At 36.5% G+C, this 21847-nt stretch overlaps 1 protein-coding gene across 6 annotated transcripts in view; it reads right to left on the reverse strand.

Annotated features, from left to right (window-relative positions):
- NDEL1 (nudE neurodevelopment protein 1 like 1) overlaps positions 1-21847 on the reverse strand; it is a 54476-nt gene that overhangs the window by 5164 nt on the left and 27465 nt on the right. For 4 of the 6 annotated variants that reach the window (XM_079133074.1, XM_079133073.1, XM_079133076.1 and 1 more), the window contains exons 2-8: positions 19283-19380; positions 17756-17909; positions 16727-16875; positions 15191-15327; positions 11387-11560; positions 8528-8619; positions 3513-3664 (exon numbers count right to left, since the gene is read on the reverse strand). In XM_079133074.1, coding sequence (XP_078989200.1) covers positions 3513-3664; positions 8528-8619; positions 11387-11560; positions 15191-15327; positions 16727-16875; positions 17756-17909; positions 19283-19368 — 944 coding nt within the window. In that variant the 5' untranslated portion in view covers positions 19369-19380. Of the gene's footprint in view, positions 1-236; positions 272-3512; positions 3665-8527; positions 8620-11386; positions 11561-15190; positions 15328-16726; positions 16876-17755; positions 17910-19282; positions 19381-21847 lie in introns of all 6 variants that reach the window. The other 2 variants (XM_079133077.1, XM_079133078.1) reach the window with 2 other exon arrangements.

The following is a 21847-nucleotide window of genomic DNA, read 5'->3' on the forward strand; positions in this document are numbered from 1 at the left end:
GAATAGGCCACCATGCCCATCCACTGAAGTTTTTATTTCATACGGCTGAGCTACTAATAATGGAGCAATAGTATATAGTCAAGTTAAACAAGATCTTGAAAGCTCACTCATGGGCTGTAAGTCAGTTAGAGCTAAATCAGCCCCAAGCAGTTAGTAAAACCAGTTTGTTAATGTATCTTCCACCACACACCATGATTAAGAAGGAAGGAAAGAGCACAGCAAACAAATTCAGTTACCCATGAACAACGTGGGAAATATGACTTTTTCTTGCCTAATAAAAAAAAAGGAAAAAACATTAAATAGTAGTGCAAATACTATTTTCACATTGTGCCCTAAAATTAGTCTATGCCCACCTATACAAAGCCCAAAAGAAAAGAGTCTGGTTTGCAAATACAGAGTAAGTGATATATAAGAAACTAAATCAGACTTACGGAGAAAAAAGTTTTAGAGGAAATTCAACTTACTATACCACGTACAAAATGTGTACCCTTTTAGATGGGGACATGAAGGACTATCATTGGTGAGGGGAACCAGTACAAAAAGGCACAGCAGCCAGCATTTCGAGAACTGGCAGAGAGATTCCTGACTAGTTAAAATCCTGATTCCAAAAAATCCTCAACAGGAATTTACAAAACACTTCTTGCTCCTGTAAAGCAATGCACCCAGTTTAGGGATGGTTTCCTGTGGTAAGGCCTCTTTGCATCTGCTGCAAGGGGTAAGAAGGTGGGGTGACCCTGTACACTCACCTCCACACAAACCTACTGACAACTCCTCCCCAAAATAACCCTCCTACAGGTCTCAAGTTGTACTAGTGAGTTACAATGACCACTACGACCTCCTCAAGGACAAGGAGCGGGACAGGCAAATTCTAGAGCCCAGGGCTTTTTAAAACGTTTCACATGATGAAACGACAAACCATACTTCTCAATTCTATAAAGATTGGTTTCCCTTTTTTTTTTTTTTAATTCTGCTAGATTTAATAATGGATCTGGGAATTGAGATATCCCCCTCCTTTCCTTTTGCTGCTGGTGCTTACCACCTTGGTTTTTATGCGTAGATAAGGTCAGCAGAAGACCAGAGATAAAAAGCTAGGCAGCCTGAGGCTGAGGCAGGAGGATCAAAAGTTCAAAGCCAGCCTCATCAGTTGCTTAGTAAGGCCTTAAGCAACTCAGTGAGACCCTGTCTCTAAATAAAATACAAAAAAGGGCTGGGGATGTGGCTCAGTGATTAAGTGTCCCCGGGTTCAATCCCCAGTACAAAAAAAAAATAGTTAGGCAACCAGAAGGAAGCCAGAATCAAAGCAAAGCATTAAGGAAGTGAAAAAATAGCAAACCCACAGAAAAGCTATCTTCAGGGAATATGGCCACCAGATGAAGATCACTCAAGCAACAGTCGGTTAGTACTGCAGTACATACACAATTCACTTGTCAAATAAGCCCAACACTTGAGCAAGGGCCAACCCACAAAAGCATAGTCTCTCTTGGTAGAAATAATACAATATAAAATTCATACAATTTAAAACCAAAACCAAGAACCACCTGGAATCAGTTCTATTGGGAAGCCCCTTTCCTAGTTCAGTCCAGGAAATAATGCCTACACTGCATCTAGCCAGCTCCCTGGAGGCAGGGGCTCAGGCAGAGAGCCCAAGGCCACTCTAACTTTTAGCTTACATTGGATCCCCAAATTTCCCCAAGAATAGGTTCATCTCTGGGCAATCTCTGCTCTGTGACAGAAGGCAAATGGAAGGCAGGAGCAGTGAGCCTGAACAGATAGTGTTATTCCTCCCTCCCTGTTGTGACCATCCTGAAGTACTCCAAACACAAAGGCACCTGACCAACCAAACCAGTTCTGGTTCATTCCTATTCTCATGTCACAAGATAACTGAGGCCCACCAAGAAATGTGCTTCTAGATAAAGATTAATAACTACACTACTGGAGGTAATTAGAAATTGCAGGAGAAAATAATTAGACCTCATTTCCAACACACTTGAAGACTTCCCTTAAAAAACTTTCTCCATATTATTTGAGGAAAATGGCTACTCTAATGTGAAATGTGTGTGTGTGTGTGTGTGTGTGTATATCACACACACACACACACACACACACACACACACACACACACACACACACCATGTACCCTTACAGTATAAACACAGGAGTAACTCACCAAGTGTTCCTGAAATTCCTAAGCCTAAGGAAAAATTAATTTTATACTTACCCCACCAAAGAAACTGCAAAAGTAGAAAAAAGTTCTGATTTATATATTGATATTTTAGAATGTGATTTTAATACATTCTAAAATAAACTTAATGAAATGTGTGTACTTCAGGGCAGAATTCTCTTAAGGCACCAGAGATGAAACAGAACACTGCTAGGGATAGTAAAGATGGAAAATAAGATCCTTTTAAAAGTGGATTATGTATCAAATTGGTCTTCTGTAAACATTCTATAATTATTGAGACTAGCAGAAAACATAAGCTCTAAGAAATTGTGAAAATTTCTAGAGTTGTACCTGCATTTCATCAAAAAAAAGAAAACAAACATGGAAGAATCATTTTCAGGACTCAAAGCAGAGACAATGGCAAGGGATCATAGAATGTCTCAGCTGTATATTACAGTAACAACTACCTAAAGTAACATGGTCAGCATCTCTAGGCCACAGGCCCTAACTAGTTTCCTATATTAAGGCATGCTCAGAATAGAAAAACAGTCATGCAATGTTAAAAAAAAAAAAAAAAAAAAAATCAGGTAGAATAATATGTAATGACGTGGAAAGACAGGCAATGTAAGTCATGATAGAAATGTTACAGAGCAACAATTAAAGTATAATCCTGTGTGCGTTGCAAAAAGTTTATAGCAGATGCATAAAAATATGATTTTACATGCCTAAGAATAACTCTAAGGAATACAATAAACCGTGTAGCAGAAAATAGTACTTTTAATTTCACAAACTTATATACCAACTGAATTTTTTTATTAAGAATATACCACTGTTTCAATCTTATGACAGTTTTTTCTAAAATCCTCTAAAAAAAAAATCTCCTCTGCATACAGAAGTTGTGTCTTCTAAACTGAATTTGACCCAGTGTCTAAATACTTCAGGGTTTTATATTTTTTCTAAATTTTTCAGATAAAGGGTTTGCTTAAAAATTTGGACATACATAACTGCAGTGTTTGCTTCAACCCTTAAAAAAGATTTGCTGAGCAAGTCTCCTAGGCTGTAAAACCTGGAGAACTGGGATCACAGCATAGCCCTACAGAATTGCCTGAGCCCAGCACTGTTGCCTTCAAGAGTCTGCTCCCAGGACAAAAGCTGCAGACTTCAGGTACCTGGGGCAACACACTCCACAGGGACCAGACGATGACAACAGATTTCTGTCCTCCAGGATTTGAATGAGAATAGGCTTTGGGTTTATCAAACTGAGTTTACCTTCTCAAGACTTAATAATCTATTGACTTTTTCTGCAACATTACTACTCCAAAACTGTTCACTTAAAAAATCTAGGACTTACCCTTTGTCAAAGAAAGACGTGTGCCCTGATCGAGAGAATTTTGTGCCGTTGCTATTCATCACCCCACAGTTAACATTCCCTGAAATATAGGATTTTCGTGATGCTTGGTCCTTTGCAAAATTCCTGCAAGCTGCTAATTTGGATTCTAAAGCCTAAGAAAGGAAGAAAGAATGATTTGGTTGTCAAAACAGGAGCTGCAAAGAAAAATTTGCATTTCAAACCATATCTATTTCAAGGTTCAGCCTTTACTCTCCTGGTTGATAATGGTGGTTTGGTTAAGCCATGACTGATTGACTTTCTAACAGAAAGAGGAAATGTTTATGCTGACTCCCTTTCTAAAGACCTGAGTGTTTATGCCTGTCAGTCTTACTGAAGGATAAAGACACAATTCCACCTGACAACTAAGAAAAATGTGGCACAGTAGGTACAGACAGATTCTAGGTCTCCTGACCCCATCCATTATCTCTACTGGTTGGGGTGATACTGGGGTTTGTGTGTGTTGGAAGCAAGCATCATAAAGAATCCAAAAACATAACTTGAGAATGTTTTTAATGCAGCCAATTGTTTTTATAGGTTCTTCTGTCTAGTTTTTTTCTAATGCATCAGAATGGATACAAGCATTTACAATATTTTCACAGGAAATTAAAAGTCATTTTATTCCTGAGAGCACACTATAAAATGTTTAACTGATACTCTTTATCTATAATTTAATAATTCATCTGAAAATGATACTGGCCCTTTAGTAAAAATACTCTAAATTGAGTATTTTTACTTTGCACCTGTCATAACACATAGCAAGTGCCAGGCTTTACCAACAGACTACATGATGAGAATTTCAGTTTCTTATCTATTTCCACACATGTAGACATCACCAACCCCCTCCTTCCCATCAACACTCTGACCAAATCAAATACCACTCCCCAAAAAGGAAAACATAATCCACGGCCAAAAAACAAAGGGGGGGACAAAACATACAATCCATTCCTGTCATCCATTACACTAAAAGAGTAGAAACACACAGATAAATTAAATCTGAAGCTAACATATTTGAGAATCCATTTGGATGTCCTACCCCTAAAATTTCAATAAGACTGCTTAGGGAATCAGCAATAAAAACAGACTGAAAATTCTTTTTCTTCTCCCTCCTTCCTATGACAAAAAGGATAATGAGCCAGTAAAATAATGACAGAAAGAAGAGAGGTAATGACCTTGTAGGATAAGCTGAGTGAAAATCATTTACTCACTTATAAATACATATATCCCCAATAGACATTGAAAGTCATGAATTCTATTCAGTGCAGACACTTGTCCATTCATTCAAATTATTTTCTGAACATCTGTCATATGGCAGGCACAAGTTTTGTTTGAAGCATCAGTGACACACACAAATGTAAAGCACTGGGTCTTTTCAAGGGAAAAGGATGATCTAGAGGCTATGATTCACCCAGTGGTAGATGAATTCATGATTGTGAGTTATAAGATCAGAAAATCAAGGCTGGAACTCAGCAAAACCAGAAAAGGCAGGTAAAGACCCAACAAGATGACTAAGAAGACTGGGCAGAAAGGTGTGAGCAGCCATTAAATGACATCAGGGAAGCAGAGGAAAGAGGACATTTCAGGGAGAAAAAAAAAGCAGGTCAGCATTGAATGTTTCAAACAAAATTAGAACAGCACACACTGGATTTGACAGTACTGAGATCACCAGTGTGCAGTTTTAGTGAGCTGAGCAGGGAACAGAGCCCAGACCAGAATGTCTAGGGACTATGTGCGTGGTCAAAATGCTAACAATAAACATAGACAGGCTTTCAAAAGGCTTGGCTGTAAAGGGAAGAGAGAAGGGTGATGGCTAATGAGAGATGCAGAGTAAAAGGAAAGAAAAGCTACTTTTATTTTTGCTTTTAAAGATTAAAAAAAAATTATGTAAGGGGCTAAGAGTGCAGCTCAGTGGTAGGATATGTGCTTAGCATGCACAATGCCCTGGGTTCAATAACTAGCACCAAAAAAAGTAATAAGTGATACATAAACATTACACATAAAGTATATATGTATAACATATATCATGGAATACATAAATATTACATATGGAGAAATAAAGATAAGAAGGTTGAAAGGAAAGAATCCAAAGCACAAATGGAGAATACTAGCCACTGGCTGTAATCCGATACTTCTACCACTGAGACAAAAAGGAAGAATGACTACAGAATAATAGGAGTTAAATAATAGAAGGTTGGAGAAGAAATCAAGTAAGTTTAAATCAGATGGCCTTGATTTTCTCTGCGAAGAGATAATGGATAACAGGAATGGACTGTTATCCTGCAAGAGTGGGGAAGGCACAAAATAAAATATGCATGAAAGCACTCAGGGACTAGGGGAAAACTGCACATCAAAGTTTGGTGACATCTTAGAAGACAGACTGTTGGCTAAATGGGTAAACCATGTAAGGACTCCAAATTACACTTTCATCACCACTTCTGTATAAATTACTTAAAATAACAAAGCAAAACAAAAATGCTAACAAAGGAACAAAGAAAAATAACAGGGATTCAAGTGGCAGGTAGAACTAATCAAGAGTATGATGGAGAAAAAGTCTAGGGTGACAGTGGCACAACAGCCCTAGAAGTCAGGACATTCAGCAGAGTGTGAATGAGAGGCTGGAAGATAAAGAGATATCACAAAGAAAGATATGTTCCTTCAACCACAAGAAGAATAATTCCAAATGCTAGGAAAATAAAAAGGCATACAAATCAGCTAGGCTACATATATGCTATGATTTTAAATAAACAAAAAACAAAATGTCTGAAACATCTGTTTACTGTACAGATATAAGGAGCCCAGTTCCTCCTCTATGATTATGCAGTAAATATCATACATGGGCATCAGAATGTAAAGTCTATTTGACTAATTTTCAATTTTCAGAACCAACAAAGAGCTCAAGAAGGAGCAGTAGGGTAGAGAGAAGGAGAGATTAGGGAGTTGAGATAGACTCTAGCAGTTCAGAAACAGAGGCTTAAGAAAGTTATTTAGGGTTGAGGATGTATCTCAGTGGTACAACATGCGCTTACTATGTGTGACACCCTGGGTTTAAACTCCAGCACCATCAAAAATATATATATAAAATAAAATTAAGTTATAAAAAGAACAGAAAATAACATAAAATTGGGAGGAGGTAGATTAAATTTTTTTTTTGTTGTTTGCTTCAAGTTGATTAAATCAAGATGAAGGCATACACATCAATTTAAGTTATAAGGGCAAACAAAACTTATGAAAAGTAGAGTTAAAACGTGGTCATCCTTACATAAGTGTGGGGGGACGGGGTGGGGGTGATAAGAGAAGAACAGAGGAACTTTGGATTATGTATAGGGAAATGGGGTGGGAGGGATGGGGGAAGGAAAGATAGTGAACTGAGATAGACATTATTACACTATGTACATGTATGATGTGAAACATGTATGAATGGTGTGAAACTACACTGTGTACAACCATAGAAATGAAAAGTTGTACCCCATTTGTGTACAATAAATCAAAAAGGAATCGGTAAAAATAAAACTAAAAAAAAATTTTTTTAATAGGAAAAAAAAAAAAAAAAAACATGGTCATCTTGGGAATAAAGAAAGGTTTATCTAGGGCTCAGGTTGTAGCTCAGTGATAGAACGCTTGCCTAGCATGTGTGAGGTACTAAGTATGATCCTCTGTACCATATAAAAATAAACAAATCAAATAAAGGTACTGTGTCCATCTACAACTAAAACAATATTTTTTAAAAAAGATTAATCTATGTACTAATGAATGATTCATGTACATTATTTTTTATTGTAATAACTTTAAAATGAGAGAAAATCAGTTTGAAAATAATCTGGTTTTTGAGCCAGAAAAGGCAAACATAGGACATCATGTCTTGGTCTCCCAACTCTTCTTTAAAGTATAATGCAACTTCTAATTTTTTCAGAAAATTTTATACACAAAAATAAGTGAAGGGGTGGTATGAATGGTAGAAGTTGTAAGAGTTGGTTACTGAAAGTGAAAAGTAAAAGCCACTGAGGAAAATGAGAAAGGAAACTAATGCTAGAAATAGTAACATTATAGTAATGACATCAATCCATATGATCCTTTAACAGCTTGCAGTAATCCAACTGTTCAGTTGTTCCAGATTGCAGGTCCTTTATGGCCAAAGAGATCAAGAAGTCAACAGTCACAGAGTAAGTGAACTGTGTCATCACAGAGGAGTAGGAAGGAAACAAAAGCAAGGGATGGCTGATAAAGACAAATACAACGATACATAAATAAAGTAGTACTCCTGAGTAAGGTCAAATACTAGGCATTAAACTGAATAAGAACCCAGGCATTGTAGCACTACAACCCAGGCATTGTAGCAGCTACTGGGAAGATTAAAGCAGGAGGATCACTTTTGAGTCCTGGAACTTAAGGCCTACCTGAGCAACATAGCAAGACTCCTTCTCAAAACACACACACACACACAACGGAATAAGCAGAAAAACTAGTTTATTATTTCAAGAAACAAACTGTTATGGAATACAAGGTTAGAGCTAAGGAGAAGGGACTAAAGTTAAGGTGGCCCAAGAGCATTTAGATGGAGTCAAAGAGTAGTAATGCCACAAGCCAAACATTCCACAAAATAAAAGATGAGGGAATGACCAGGAGAATGGAAAACAGGGGCAAAGAATAGGATTAGAGTGTGGTCAGAGACAGTCACAGGTCTCAGAGTAAGTATTTTAAACAAAGACAGAGATGCCATGCTATAAACACAGCAATGGGGAACTAGAACACCACCCAAGTGGTAACCTCAAAGCTCAGGCCCTTCTGCAGAGGCACCAAAAGCCCAACACTGCAGGTGTTCGTCTACACTGGTCTCTTTTAATCACTGGATGCCTTTGCTTTGTTACAGTTTTTTTACCACAGGTAAGTATCCTTTTATTCCTCCCTCACTTCTAATTAAGAAACAACTCAATTCTACCTGGGCAGTGGCAACACCTAGTGATAAATAATTGAATGCTTACCCCCACTTTCCGTAAGAGATCCCCCACGATGTTTAGTGCTGATATCCTAGCAGAAGGAGTTAGTGGACTGGTTCCAAAACCATTTGGTATAGCTAGAGAAAAAGAGAGTGATGACATTAGCAGTTCCCTTTACATTTGGGTTTTGTTGCTGATATTACAAAGGAGTACACACTCCAAGCAAAATCAATAATACTATTTCAAACTAACCCTTTCTCTTACATACATTTATCGCTCAGTGTTACATTTATGTTTTAAACTTTGTGTTTTGGCCAGGGACAGGACAGACCTTTGGCTTCCCCATCTCAGTTATTTAAAAAATGTTCCCCATATTTTCCCTTAGAAGTTTTCTAAATCTTCTTAATATTTAGATCATTTAAGAGCTAAGAGTATGTCTCAGTGGTAGAGTACATCTCCAGCATACGGAAGAGGGAAAAAAAGCCTAGATCATTCAATGCACCTGTAATTTATGGTTGCCTATGACATATCTAAATCTTTCCCTTCAAATGGATAGCCAATTGTCCTAATACCATTTAGGTTAAGATATCTCATCTGAAATAAGACCATAACTATAGACTGAATTCCTTAACATTTAAATATATTTCAGTTCCACTGAATTATTTAAGTCTATGCCACTAGAGGTGTTATTCATTTTAACTGATACATAAAATTGTATACATTAATGGAGTATCATGTAATGTTTTCATACATGTAGAAGTAATTTAATTAATATAATGTTAAAATGTATTTTGCAGGGGGCTGGGATTGTGGCTCAGTGGTAGAGTACCCACCTAGCATGTGTGATGCACTAGGTTCAATCCTCAGCACCACATAATAAATAAATAAAATAAAGGTATTCGTCCATCTACAACTAAAAACATTTTTAAAAAAAACTTTAAAAATACATATTTTTGGTATCTCAGAAGGCAAAGCCCCTTCTTGCTATTAGCTTATTTCAAACTTTTCTTGATCATTCTTCCACATTTACTATTCCAAAACAACTACATCATCATCTTCTTAATTTTAAAGATCCTGTTAGGACTTTCACTAGAAGGTGCCAATCTAAAAATATCTATAAAAAGAACCAATAAAAAAATCATATTCTGTAGTTAAATATTAAAAATAAAAATTAAAAATGTCTATTTGTCAATGCTGCCTTAGGGTTGACATCTAATTCTGTGTCAAGGCAGGCTCTATGTCCTGCTAACTCCCCAGGACCCTGAATAAAAATTCTAATGGGCTATAAAAGAATGTGCACTGTCTTTAGGTCTCACCCAACTGAAGCTTTCAACTATTCTGATTAGTGAACAACCAAAGAATTTTCAGAACTTATCTGTACAATTCTAATTAACAGCAATAAAAGCAAAACTTTGTTAATTCTCAAGAGTTCAGTAACTGTGAAGTCTTCATATACACAAGTATCTGACAGTGAGAACTTTTGATGACAGCTATAAACTATACAGTGTCTGCTATATCCTCAGCAGCAAACTTGGAACATACTAGTATAATTAGTAACTACTGCCATATGACTACATAGCATTTTCACTTACCTAATTTCATCTCATAATAAGCCTAAGACAATTTGATCACTTGAAATGTGGTTAGTGCAACTTAAAAACTTAATTTATATGTCATTTCATTTTAGTCAATATAAATTTAAAGTTACATGCAGCTGGGGGTTACATTATTAAGCAGCCCAGATACAGAGTTTACAGTACTAATTGCCCAGAGAGCAAACCTCCTTCTTTCACTCTGAAAGTTAAAGTCCTATCCTTTAAAAAGAATGGGAGGAAAGACTGCTTCAGTTTGGAATGAAAGCAGAATGGAAGAGTGGAAATTGCCAAGATATGAGCTGCAAAAACTAAACAAATCTGAATCGAGAGATTTGGAATTCCCTACTAAGGTTCTATCTAGTGACTACTGAATGGTTTTTCTCCTTCTCCGGATTGCTTTTTGCCATCATGTTAACAGAATGGGCATATCTATTCAAACTAGTCTTAAATGCATCTGAATGTTAACTCAAAGATTTTGTATAGCTGTGTATAAAAGTCCCTAGTTTTACATAATATTGAGAAGTAGAAAAGCAAAAAGTAAAACTGTACTTAAGTGTGATTCCAAAACTTGAGTGTGACAAGGAGATGTGCATAAACACATACAAGCACACAGTAGGAAAACTGAAAATTCTCAAGATAATTGTCTTTAAGTTGTTAAGATTATAGATGGTTTTTCTTTTTTTCTTCTCTGTGTTTTTAATTTTTCTGCATGGAGCTGGTTCAGAGGTAAAGTACTTATCTAGTATGAGCAAGGCCCTGGATTCCATCCCCAGCCCAAAAAAAAAAAAAAAAAAAAAAAAAAAACCACCTGCATGATTATGTTCTACCTCTTCAACCAAAAAGTAAACTTTCTTTCTAAACCCTTCACTTTTTAAAACCTCAATTTATTAAGTTGCTCCTGTCTTAAATGCAGCCATCATCTCCTTGTTTTCTACATAGAAGTGGGTTAGGAAAACCTTCCTCTGCTTCATAAAGCACTTCATTAAACCAACTTTCAAACTGCAATTACTGGTTGGGCTCTGTGGCCAGCTCAGGAGGCTGAGGCAGGAGGATGGCAAGTTCAAAGCCAGCCTCAGCAAAAAGCAAAGTGCTAAGCAACTCAGAAACACTCTCTAAAAACAAATACAAAAAATAGTGCTGGGGATGTGGCTCAGTGGTCAAGTGCCCCTGAGTTCAATCCCCGGTACCAAAAAAAAAAAAAAAAAAAAAACTGCAATTACTGCTTTAGCCTTAGCAATTCCTGTTTCATCAACAAATCCTCCTCAGTTGATAATCTAACACAGTCTCAAAGAGAAAAAACAGCACAAACCTTTCGGTGAAGGAAAACTGTTTTCCGTTCCTTTGCCAACAGGAGTGGCTGGCAAGGAAAGTGAAGCCTGGACAGCAGAATCCATCTTCTCACAGTCCAACGTGGGAGAACTGGGAGCCGACTTTCGGGTCACTTCCTGTTGTCTTTCCCGAACTGCTAGTTCTTGCCTTAAATCTGCAAAATGTTGCAAACAAAGGCAGAATGCTCACTAGAGGGAGCAAATACACCAAGCAAAGTCATACCTGCAGTGTCATAAAGACCTTCTTCCTCAAGTACTGTTTCTCAGAAATGAAATTCTTATTTAACAACTTCCACTTTAAGGGAAATAAAAATGACAACTCTAAGATTTGAATGATCTCTTAGAATTTAAAAATACTCTAACCTCAAAGAACAGTCACTATGCCCAAATGCAAAAAGAAATAGGGCAGGTTCCAAAATAGAACTCATAGTATACTATATGACACAAAAATAAATATTCTTTACCAACTCATTTGCTTTCATTTTGAAATGATGGAGTATAGATATTATTGCAAAATCAATGAAGTGCAGTTTTATAATTTTAAATGGTTTTTTAATTATCATTATGAAATTTTGTTTTAGAAAAAATATTCAAAGTTTTTTTCTTTCAAATATTGAATTTTTAACCCAAAATTAATGTTCTCTTTTCCAGTTACACAACGAACCTACAGAATATTTGCCTATGTTAAAAAAGGATGCAAACTTATCCCAATCCTGGGATCCAAAAGAATTCAAAACAGGATCACAGAGATATAATATGCACACCTGTGCTCCTAACATTATTAATCATAATAGCCAAGAGGTGTAAGAAAACCAAATGTCCATCCATGGATGAATGAATAAAATGGATACATGTAACAGAATATTATTATTTAAAAAGAAGGAAACTGTGACATTAATAACATAGCTAAACCTTAGGATACTATGCTAAGTGAAAAAAGGTCAATCACAAAAAGGCAAACATTGTATAATTATACTTCTGTGAAGTGTTTAAAGTAGTCAACTCATAGAAACAGAAAGTAGAACTATGGTCCCAGGGGTTGGGGAGGAACACAGAGCTGCTCTTTAATGGTTTACACAGTTTCAGTTTTCCAAGATAAAAAAGTTCCAGAGATCTATTACTCAATAATGTGAGAATACCTAACACTACTGAACTATGCTCTTAAAAATGACTAAGATGTTAAATGTAATGTTATTTTTTTACCACAATTGTAAGTAAATAAGATATAAAGTTAATATTTTATACATCATATAAATTACAGGAAACTCTGCAGATGAATACATCGGGAGGGGGAAGGCACACACACACACACAAAAAAACACACAACCTATAAAAGAGTTGTTATGGTTTAGATGTGAGGAATCCTCCAAAAACTCATGTGTGAGATAGTGCAAGAAAGTTTAGAGGTGAAATGATTGGGTTATGAGAGCCTTAATCTAATCAGTACATTAAGCCAGATTAACTGGGAAGTAACTATAGGCAGGTAGGTTATGAATGGAGCAGATAGGTCACCAGGGACATGCCTTTGGGGGTCATATTTTATCGCTGGTGAGCACGGCTCTCTGCTTCCTGGTGGCCATGTCCTGAGGTACTTTCCTCCACCATGCTCTACTGCCATGATGTTCCACCTCACCTCAGGCCCAGGGCTACAGAGTCAGCGCCTCTGTGGAAACCTCTGAAACCCTAAATAAATGTTTTCTCCTCTATGCTGTTTTTGTCAGGTCTTTTGGTCACAGTGATGAAAAAGCTAACTAAAACAAGAGTTAATCCCAGCGGCTCTGGAGACCGAAGCAGGAGGTTCAAAAATTCAAAGCCAGCCTCAGCAACTTAGCAAGACCCTAAGCAACTAGTGAGACCCTGTCTCAAAAAATAAAAAGGGCTGGGGATGCAGGCATGTGGCTCAGTGGTTAAGCATCCTTGGGTACCTCCCTCCACCAAAAAAAAAAAAAAAAAAAAAAAAAAAAAAGCAGCAATGAAAAGCCAGACCCAGTAGCACATGTCTATAATCCCAGTGACTCCTGAGGCACAGGCAGAAGGATGGCAAATTCAAGGCCAGCCTCAACAACTTAGCAAGACAAATCAGCAACACTCTGTCTAAAAATAAATTCAAAAAGGCTGGGGCCAGAAATGGTAGCACATGCCTATAATCCCAGGAATTTGGTAGCTAAGGCAAGAGGATTCCAAATTCAAGGTCAGGCTCAGAAAACTTATAGAAACCCTATCTCAAAAAAAATAAAAAATAAAAAAGGGCTGGGAAGTAGCTCAGTGGTTAAGCACCCCTAGATTCAAAGCCCAGTACCAAAAAAAGAAAAAGCAATTTTCAACCTTCAAATAGATTGATTTTTAAGTAATTTTAAATGTATTTTTATTATTAATGATGTTGATAAACAATGTGAGAAGGACCCCCTTAGTCACTGCTAGGGGGAGCAAAAAGGTACCAACTTATGTAAAAAGAGAGCTTTGTATATTATGACCATTAAAACCTTCATTTCCTTGGCCACTTACAAGAATTTCTTTTTAGGAAATCAAAGATACTCCTAAATGTTACATCTGAGAATTCCAGTCATAGCACAACTTACAGTGGAAAAAAAAAAAAAAATAGCCACCAATAAAGAACTCCTTAAAACATAACTACAATAGAATAGTGTATAACATTTTTAAAAATCTATTTTATATGATTTCTCAATGATACAGATATAGAATTCCCTATGTAGGATTCTCTGTTCGAGGCAAATGTTGGGGAGTGAAAAAAAAAAAAAAAAAAAACACTTGTATGTATCTGATTGTCTTGGGGCATGGAAGACAGGTGACAGGAATTATATAAAGGGAAAAAACAGAGATATGCAAGTCAAAGAAAAGAACAGTAAGAAATATGCCAAACTCTTAGTGGACTCCCTCCAAATAAAAGGATTGGTGAGATTTTTATCTTCTTCAAGATACTCTGCATTCACTATGCTTCAGAGGAGAAAAGCAGAAAGAGGAAACTATTTTGAGGAAAATATATATTAACTATTTGTATAATATATATACAACAGTACATACATATATAGTGCTATGTGCATAACAAAATTATTTAGGTAGCATTAGTAAGGAAACCAGGTGCCGTGGTGCATAACTATAATCCCAGCGGTTCAGGAGGCTGAGGCAGGAGGATCAAAGTCAGCCTCAGCAAATTAGTGAGATCCTAAGCAACTCAGTGAAACCCTGTCTCAAAATAAAATATAAAAATGGGCTGGGATGTAGATCAGTGGTTAAGTGCCCCTGAGTTCAATCCCCAGTACCAAAAAACAAAACAGTAATAAGAAAAAAAAACAAACAAACCAAGCAATATATGCACAATGGTAATAAAGCTTTGAAAAACAGACCAGGATCTGAATCCTGACGAGCTATACTACCTTGGAAAAAACTCAAGTTCTCTATGCCTCAGTCTTCTCATCTATAAAATAGGGGAAATACCTACCTCTTAGCATTAATGACATAGATATTGAGTAAATTAATAGATTAAAAGCATTCATAGGGCAACTTAAAAGAAGGTGAGGGCTAGGGTACATGTAGCTCTGCCATAGAGTACCTAAGTGAAGCCCTAGGCTCAACCATCAGCACCAACCACCCCCCCAAAACAAACAAACAAAAAAAATACACACACACACACACACACACACACACACACACACACACACACACATATAATTAAATAGAAAATAAAAGGAGGTTGATCCCTGAGCTTACTCTGACTTAAGGACAGCAAAGTAATGGATAAATATCCTCTAAATTATAAATCTTACCTCTTGCTTCATCCTTTAACCTCTGTACAGAAACCAGCAAAGATTCCTTTTCATCCAGTTCACTTTCTAAAAATGCATTTCGTTCAATGGCCTGATTTAGCCTTTGTTCAAAGTCTTCCAGTGAAACTATTGTTGCCCTTAAAAAAACAGTGTCCATGAATTAAATAAACAACTTGTACAAATAGCTGTTACAAAAAGAAACAGTTTATCTCAGTACCATTCCTGACCTAGCCAGTCTGGCCCAGTTCAAAGAGAATGATCTCAACCCATTTAACAAACATTAACACACACCTAATCTGAGCCCCTCCCACCCATGCTTTCTGCTACAGAAATAAAATTCCCTAATCTCAGGTTAGAACTCAAGGTCATCCACAATTTTAACCATTCCATTCCTGTCAACTGCCAAAATGTCTCTTAGATTATTTCCTTTTTAATCTTTTTCCCTAAACTTCTCCAGTCTTCTGCCTTAATTTTCATCATCTGGATTACTCTTTAATGACTTTTGTGCTTCCTCCCCAACTTTCAATTCCTCAGTATTATCCTCTCAAAATCTGATATTACTCCTTTGTTTGAAAAGAAAAAAACAAAACAAAACTTTAAAGAGCTCCCTGTTGCCTATAAAGTGACTCTCAAACATACACAGTTCTTCACAACCTAGCCTTAATCCCATTTAACCACTCTATCTCGTTCAGCAAAGTTGTCTCCAGACACCTCAAAGTGAACTAGTAAAACCTCAAGCACATTCCTACCTCTCTGCCTTTGAATCTGTCCCTTCACCTGTTTAACTTCTCTTTCTTCTTACAGACTCAACTCCAACATCTGCAAAGGCTTTCCTGGTTCCCACAGGTGCTCTGGCTGCCCCCACCTCTGTGCCCCAGAGCAGCCTATACACTTTTTACTATAGTAAAAAGTCACAGTGAATGTTGTTACCTGTTAGCCCCAAGGGTAGTCACTAGCTTAGCTGTTATTCCTCAATCCTAGCATTACTTTGATCACTTAAGAGCCACTTAATAAATATTAAATAATATCAGACAGTAATTGTAAAGTAACAAGAATTAGGTCTGGAAAGGTTAAGAAATAACTAATTACAGAGGCATGAAAAATTGGCGATAGTAATAGCAAGCCACCATAGGTTGTTCAGCACAAAGTCACTAGTCAGCATTCAAACAGAAGAGAATGAAAAGGACCATAAATGCAAAGACAGATCCACTATGAAATAACTGCAAAATTCGGTATAAAACATGAGAACCCACAGAAAGCATGTAGTATTAATACAGAGGTAAAATGGCAGAATGCATGAGACATGTCTTGAAAAAAATCAGAAGGACCAACACAGTGCATGGAGAAATAAAAAGGAAAAATTTATTTTAAAAAAGCTTGGAAGCCTGTCGTCTGGGAAGACAACACTTGTGCCTTCAAATCCAACAATATACCCAAAAGGAAATGCTCTGAGACTAAGATCTAGGTGAGAGGGTGAGCCTAATGATACAGATTGCCAACTTTGGTCATTCTCACAAAACACACATCTTCATTTACCTCTTTGCTCGCTCCAGGTCATCATTGGCCTGTTCCAGCTCTCTCACATATTTATGCAACTGCTCTTTAATGGCCCGGGTCTGACTTAAATCATCTTCTAATACTGAGACCTGCTTGTAGCTCTGTGCATATTGATGTTCTAGTTTTTCCTGATACAGGTATAGAGAAGAAAGGATGTGTCATTAATATATAGTCTTCTTTAATAAAGAATGTAACTCAAGTTGGGGGGGGCAAGGAATCACTCACAATCTGTTGACTGTACTCTTTTTACAGTATTTTAAAAATAAGTAAATGATACATCCATCCAAGTGTTTCAAATCAAATAAAATTTAATCACTCTCCTCTCAAAAATGAATCTAATAATGATCTCTCTGAAAAGAAGTAAAATAATGAAACCTTGGCCTCAACATTCCCAGACTTAGGAAGGAAACTGTTTTCAAGCTGAATGCAAACCAGTGCAAACAGAGAAGCAGAATGCCATCAGAATCTAAATTCCCTACCCCTTGCCTGCCTCCCCACCATTCCCAAACCACCCACTTCCTACACGAATACTGCTAAGCATTTAGCTATGACAGGTGGAGAAGAGCAGAGAAAGGAATTAACCTTTTTACTCCTGAAAATTCCTGTTCAGAAGGGAAATTTTAACACAAGATCCAAAATGAAGGGGCTATGAACAATAATGAAATAAATGCACATTTCATATAAAATTTTAAAGTACTGTACAATGAGGCAAACAATCTGTCAAGTAATCAGACAACTTTTGAAAACTATAGGAACTCTAATATAACCAGGAACATTACAACTAGAAAACTGAGAGCCATTAAGTTTCTAAGTGAACTTCTAAACACTGAACAACCTTCCCTTGGTTCCATGAAAAGAAAATATTTTATTCTAAATTTTTGCTTTAAGCCTTTTTTTTTTTTTTTTCTATTTTTGTTGCCTGTTTCTCTTAAATAGCACTTGAAAAATATACTTCTCATTCTAATAAAACCCAGTACATCAGACAATTGCTTCTCCTGCCACAATTACCTTTAACGCCTCCACTTCATATTTCAGTCTTTGGTTATCAGCTTGCAGGTCTCTGTTTCTTTGTTCAGCCTGTACTAACTGTGCCTCCAACTCTGCTTCTAATTCTCTGCTTCCCTCTTGGAATTCAACTAGCTCATCACGAGCTTCCTGGAAGCTAATGAGAAATAAAGCAGGAAAGATGAGTAATAGTAGGAACTACAGGATCATAATGAAGATAATTATATATTAATTCAATAATTTTTGCCTGAAAATTAATGTTCTCATAAAAAATGCTAAACAATAAAGACAATCTGTTCTGTATTTCTTATCTACATATTCTGAGCTCAATGAAAATGAGTTATAAACCCCCGAAAGACTCACAAATCAATGATTACAATATTTATAAAAATTCTACATGGGTTAATAACATTAGCTTTTTTCCTCCACAGGACTTAAGTGAAAGGGGTAGGGAAGGCATCTTTTTTTTATACTAAAGTAACTAAAATTGGGCATTATCTTGAATTCTATCAGTAGAAATCACAAACATTCTCACATCACAATAGAGTTGTTATAGATAACTTCTCTTTCTTTTTTGCAGTGGTGGGACTAAACCCAGGGTCTCACATATACTAGGTAAGCACTCTACCACAGAGTCATGTCCCTAACCCCAGATATCTCTAAATACCATTTATTCTCACCACTAATTCAAAATTACGTAGTTATTATCCCCTCAGATCTTTTTTACTAATGCAGTAACACATTACTATACCACAAATTAGTTTAATATTTAGATGACTGTTTTTGATATAATTAGTTTCTGCTGTATTTCTATTATTTAATTTTATGCATTTAAGACCATTCTGAGAAGAGATTGATAAGCTTCAAAGGCATTTGCAACACAAAAAATGGTAAAGGGCCCCTGACCTTTACAGGCATAATAGAGTAACTGGCCCCAGTGATACCAGTGAAAGCACAATAAGGTTTGATAAGACTTAGTAAATTCTGTTAACCAAACTAGGAAAACATATAAATACTTTGGAAAGATTCCAATTAGGAAAAAAAGCTATTGTAGACAAATTTTGGTGCTGAAAAGTTATTTTCCATAAGTTTATCCAACTAAATAACTGAAATTTTATAAAATACTCCATAGCCCTGAAGCTCATCCCTTCCACCTCAAAGTTTGCCTGTCTCCAAACACTAATAATGCATGCCTGAAAAGAAGCAGAATGTAAGAATCTCCAAATGAGCAAACGATACACACAGAGCAGGTCCAAGACAGCCCAGTCTAATAAGTATAACTGGTGGCAACCCATCATAAGTCATAAAATCATATATGATACTCTTTTCCTATTTTTAATAACTAGAATAATATAAAAATTTATGGCATTTTTATACTATGAAAATACAAGAAATGTTATGGCTATTTCTAGAATCACATACTTAAGTCTTATACTCTAAATTTAGATTCATGTTTTTAAAAAAATGTACAAACTAGACTGCATATTCCAAATGTCCTCCCCTAATTTTAGTTGCACTTTTCAACTTTACCTTTGTTTATACTTCAAGGAAAGTTCCTTCCAATAAGCAGTTTCTTCCTTTAAACTTGAAAAATCTGGTATATCTTCACCATCCATGATCAAGAAAGCCTATGAAATATTAAAGACAAACTGTTACAAGTTAAAGAGAGAACACAGGAATCTATGTAAAAGTATAAAATCTGGGATAACACAAAATTTGTAGCATTTTGCAGTTAAATATGAAATATACTAGGAGCAGTTAAATCATTCATATTACTCAAGTACATGCCCCACATTGCTGCCCTGATCAGGGACAACCAATATTGTGATGAGGTCATGACAGGAGACAAGATCAACAAAGTTCTTTGGTGCAAAGTCAATGAGGTACTTTCAATTGTGGCACTGGGTTCTGGGTTACTTGGCCCCATCCTACACACAAGTTCCAGCAGTTGGTTTATGGTCAGCAGGGTCTAGGAATCACAGAAACAAACACAAGGTCAGAGATGCTGCTACTGCATGCCCTGCCCTTTCCTGTTGTACAACTGCATCAAAACACTTGCCTGGAGCATTTTATGCCACGTGACACTATCAGATTATCAGGTAATAATTAACTACTATCAAATTTCTAAAACCTTCCTATTATCTTTTTTCCCCCCATGCTGGGGATTGAACCCAGGGTCTCACACTTGCTAGGCAAGTACTCTACCACTGAACTACATCCCCAGTCCCCTATTAATTATATTTTAAGTCCAAAGCTTCTTCCAACTTCAATTATCATTGTCTTGGTTCTTCTCCCAAAACATTGCGGGGAGGGGAGAATCTATTTAAAAGTTAACCTTGCTTTGGGAACTCTCAATTCATGTCAGGCCAGATGGAATACCAAAAAAGTTAGGTCCACTCTAGAATCATGCCTAGGGTTTCCTACAACCTCCTCCCTAAGCATTCCACTTTATATTTCAGCACTGCTGTTCAAAATTGTCTTACCACACCATGCTATTTCAGGTCTGGGTGTATTCTCTACCTGAAATGGGTCTCCATTCCTTGCATTTGGAAAGCTCCTATTTTTTTCTTAAAATCCAGCTGTCATCTTTTCCAGAAAGACTTTTCTTGCCCTCACCCAAAGAGCATTAAAATCTCCTGTGCTCTGAGCTGCCTCTATTCTACACACCTACTTTCAATGATAGCAGTGTATTTGCTAACAGCTTTATGGCTCATTTTAGGCTGTGCATCGTGCATTGTCCATATTTATTTCTGTCCCAGCACAATGCCAACACAAAAGTAGATATTCAATATTTACTGAATTAAACCATAACTGATTCAACCTAACACATACTGGGCATCAAAAACTCAAAACCAGCTTTAATATTAAATTAGTAAACCCCTGGAGATGTAGAGAACTTGAAATTCATTTAACACAATCCACTTGTGAAGATATGGCAAGAACTCAGTCACAGATAAGAATATAGAACTCCAGGGATTGGGGTTGTAGCTCAGTGGTAGAGCACCTGCCTAGCACACATGAGGCACTGGTTCAATCCTCAACACCACATAAAAAAAATAAATAAAATACAGGTATTGTGTCCATCTACAACTAAAAAATATTTTTTAAAAAAAGACAAATTGCAAAATGACCCAAATACTGAAAACAAACAAACGAACAAAAAAAGAATACAGATCTCCAACTTCAGCGTGAGTACACCAAAGAGGTTAAGAGTATGTTTTTTAATGGAATAGAAGAATAATTTAACTTTATATGTTTGGCTTAATTCATTTGAGGTCTATTGCAAATTTTTATTTCTTAATCAAGTCTTGCCTGATCACACCATTTATTATTACCTCCACATCTGTTAGATAATCTCACAATTATCTTAAGTTACCGATTATCTTAAATCAGTCTATAAGTTCTTTGAAAGAGATGGATCCTTAACACTTCTTGTATTCCTTTCAGGGCTCTAAGCCTAGGGCCCTGCTCAGAGAAAGCACCTAAAACTTTCAAAGATTAACTGAATACCTACTATGTGTCAGATATTGTTGTGCACTGGATAAATACTGACCAAACACACCCTCCTCTAATGAGATCATTTCTATACTAGGACACATTTGTCTGTGCTATTCTACTATTGCAGGTACCATTACAGTATGGCAGCACTTTAAAATGTTAACCCCACAGGGCTGAGTTCTGTTGAGTATGGGTTCTAAGAATCCAATTTTGCCACTAAATTACTTAAAAACAGTGTGATCTCTTAGGCCTCAGTTTTTTCATCTAAAGAGAATTTAGACTATACTAGATGACTTATCTTCAAGTATGTACAATGATAAATCAATAATACTAATTTTATAATCCTGTCCCTTCATCAAAGTTCCCAAATCCCACTTCACCTTCTCAAATGTAGAAGGTAATCTTATTTATAATTAATTTGCAGTAAGATATGACGGAGGACAAGGTCCATCCAGCAGCAAAAGGTAGTTCTATTTCAAAAGACCCAAAAGTACTCAAAGGCATCATCATTAAACCATAACTGATTCAACCTAACACATACTGGGCATCAAGAACTCAAAACCAGCTTTAATATTAAATTAGTAAACCCCTGGAGAT

This window comes from Sciurus vulgaris (assembly GCF_902686455.1).
Source record: "Sciurus vulgaris genome assembly, chromosome: 3".
NCBI classification, from domain to species: Eukaryota; Metazoa; Chordata; class Mammalia; order Rodentia; family Sciuridae; genus Sciurus; species Sciurus vulgaris.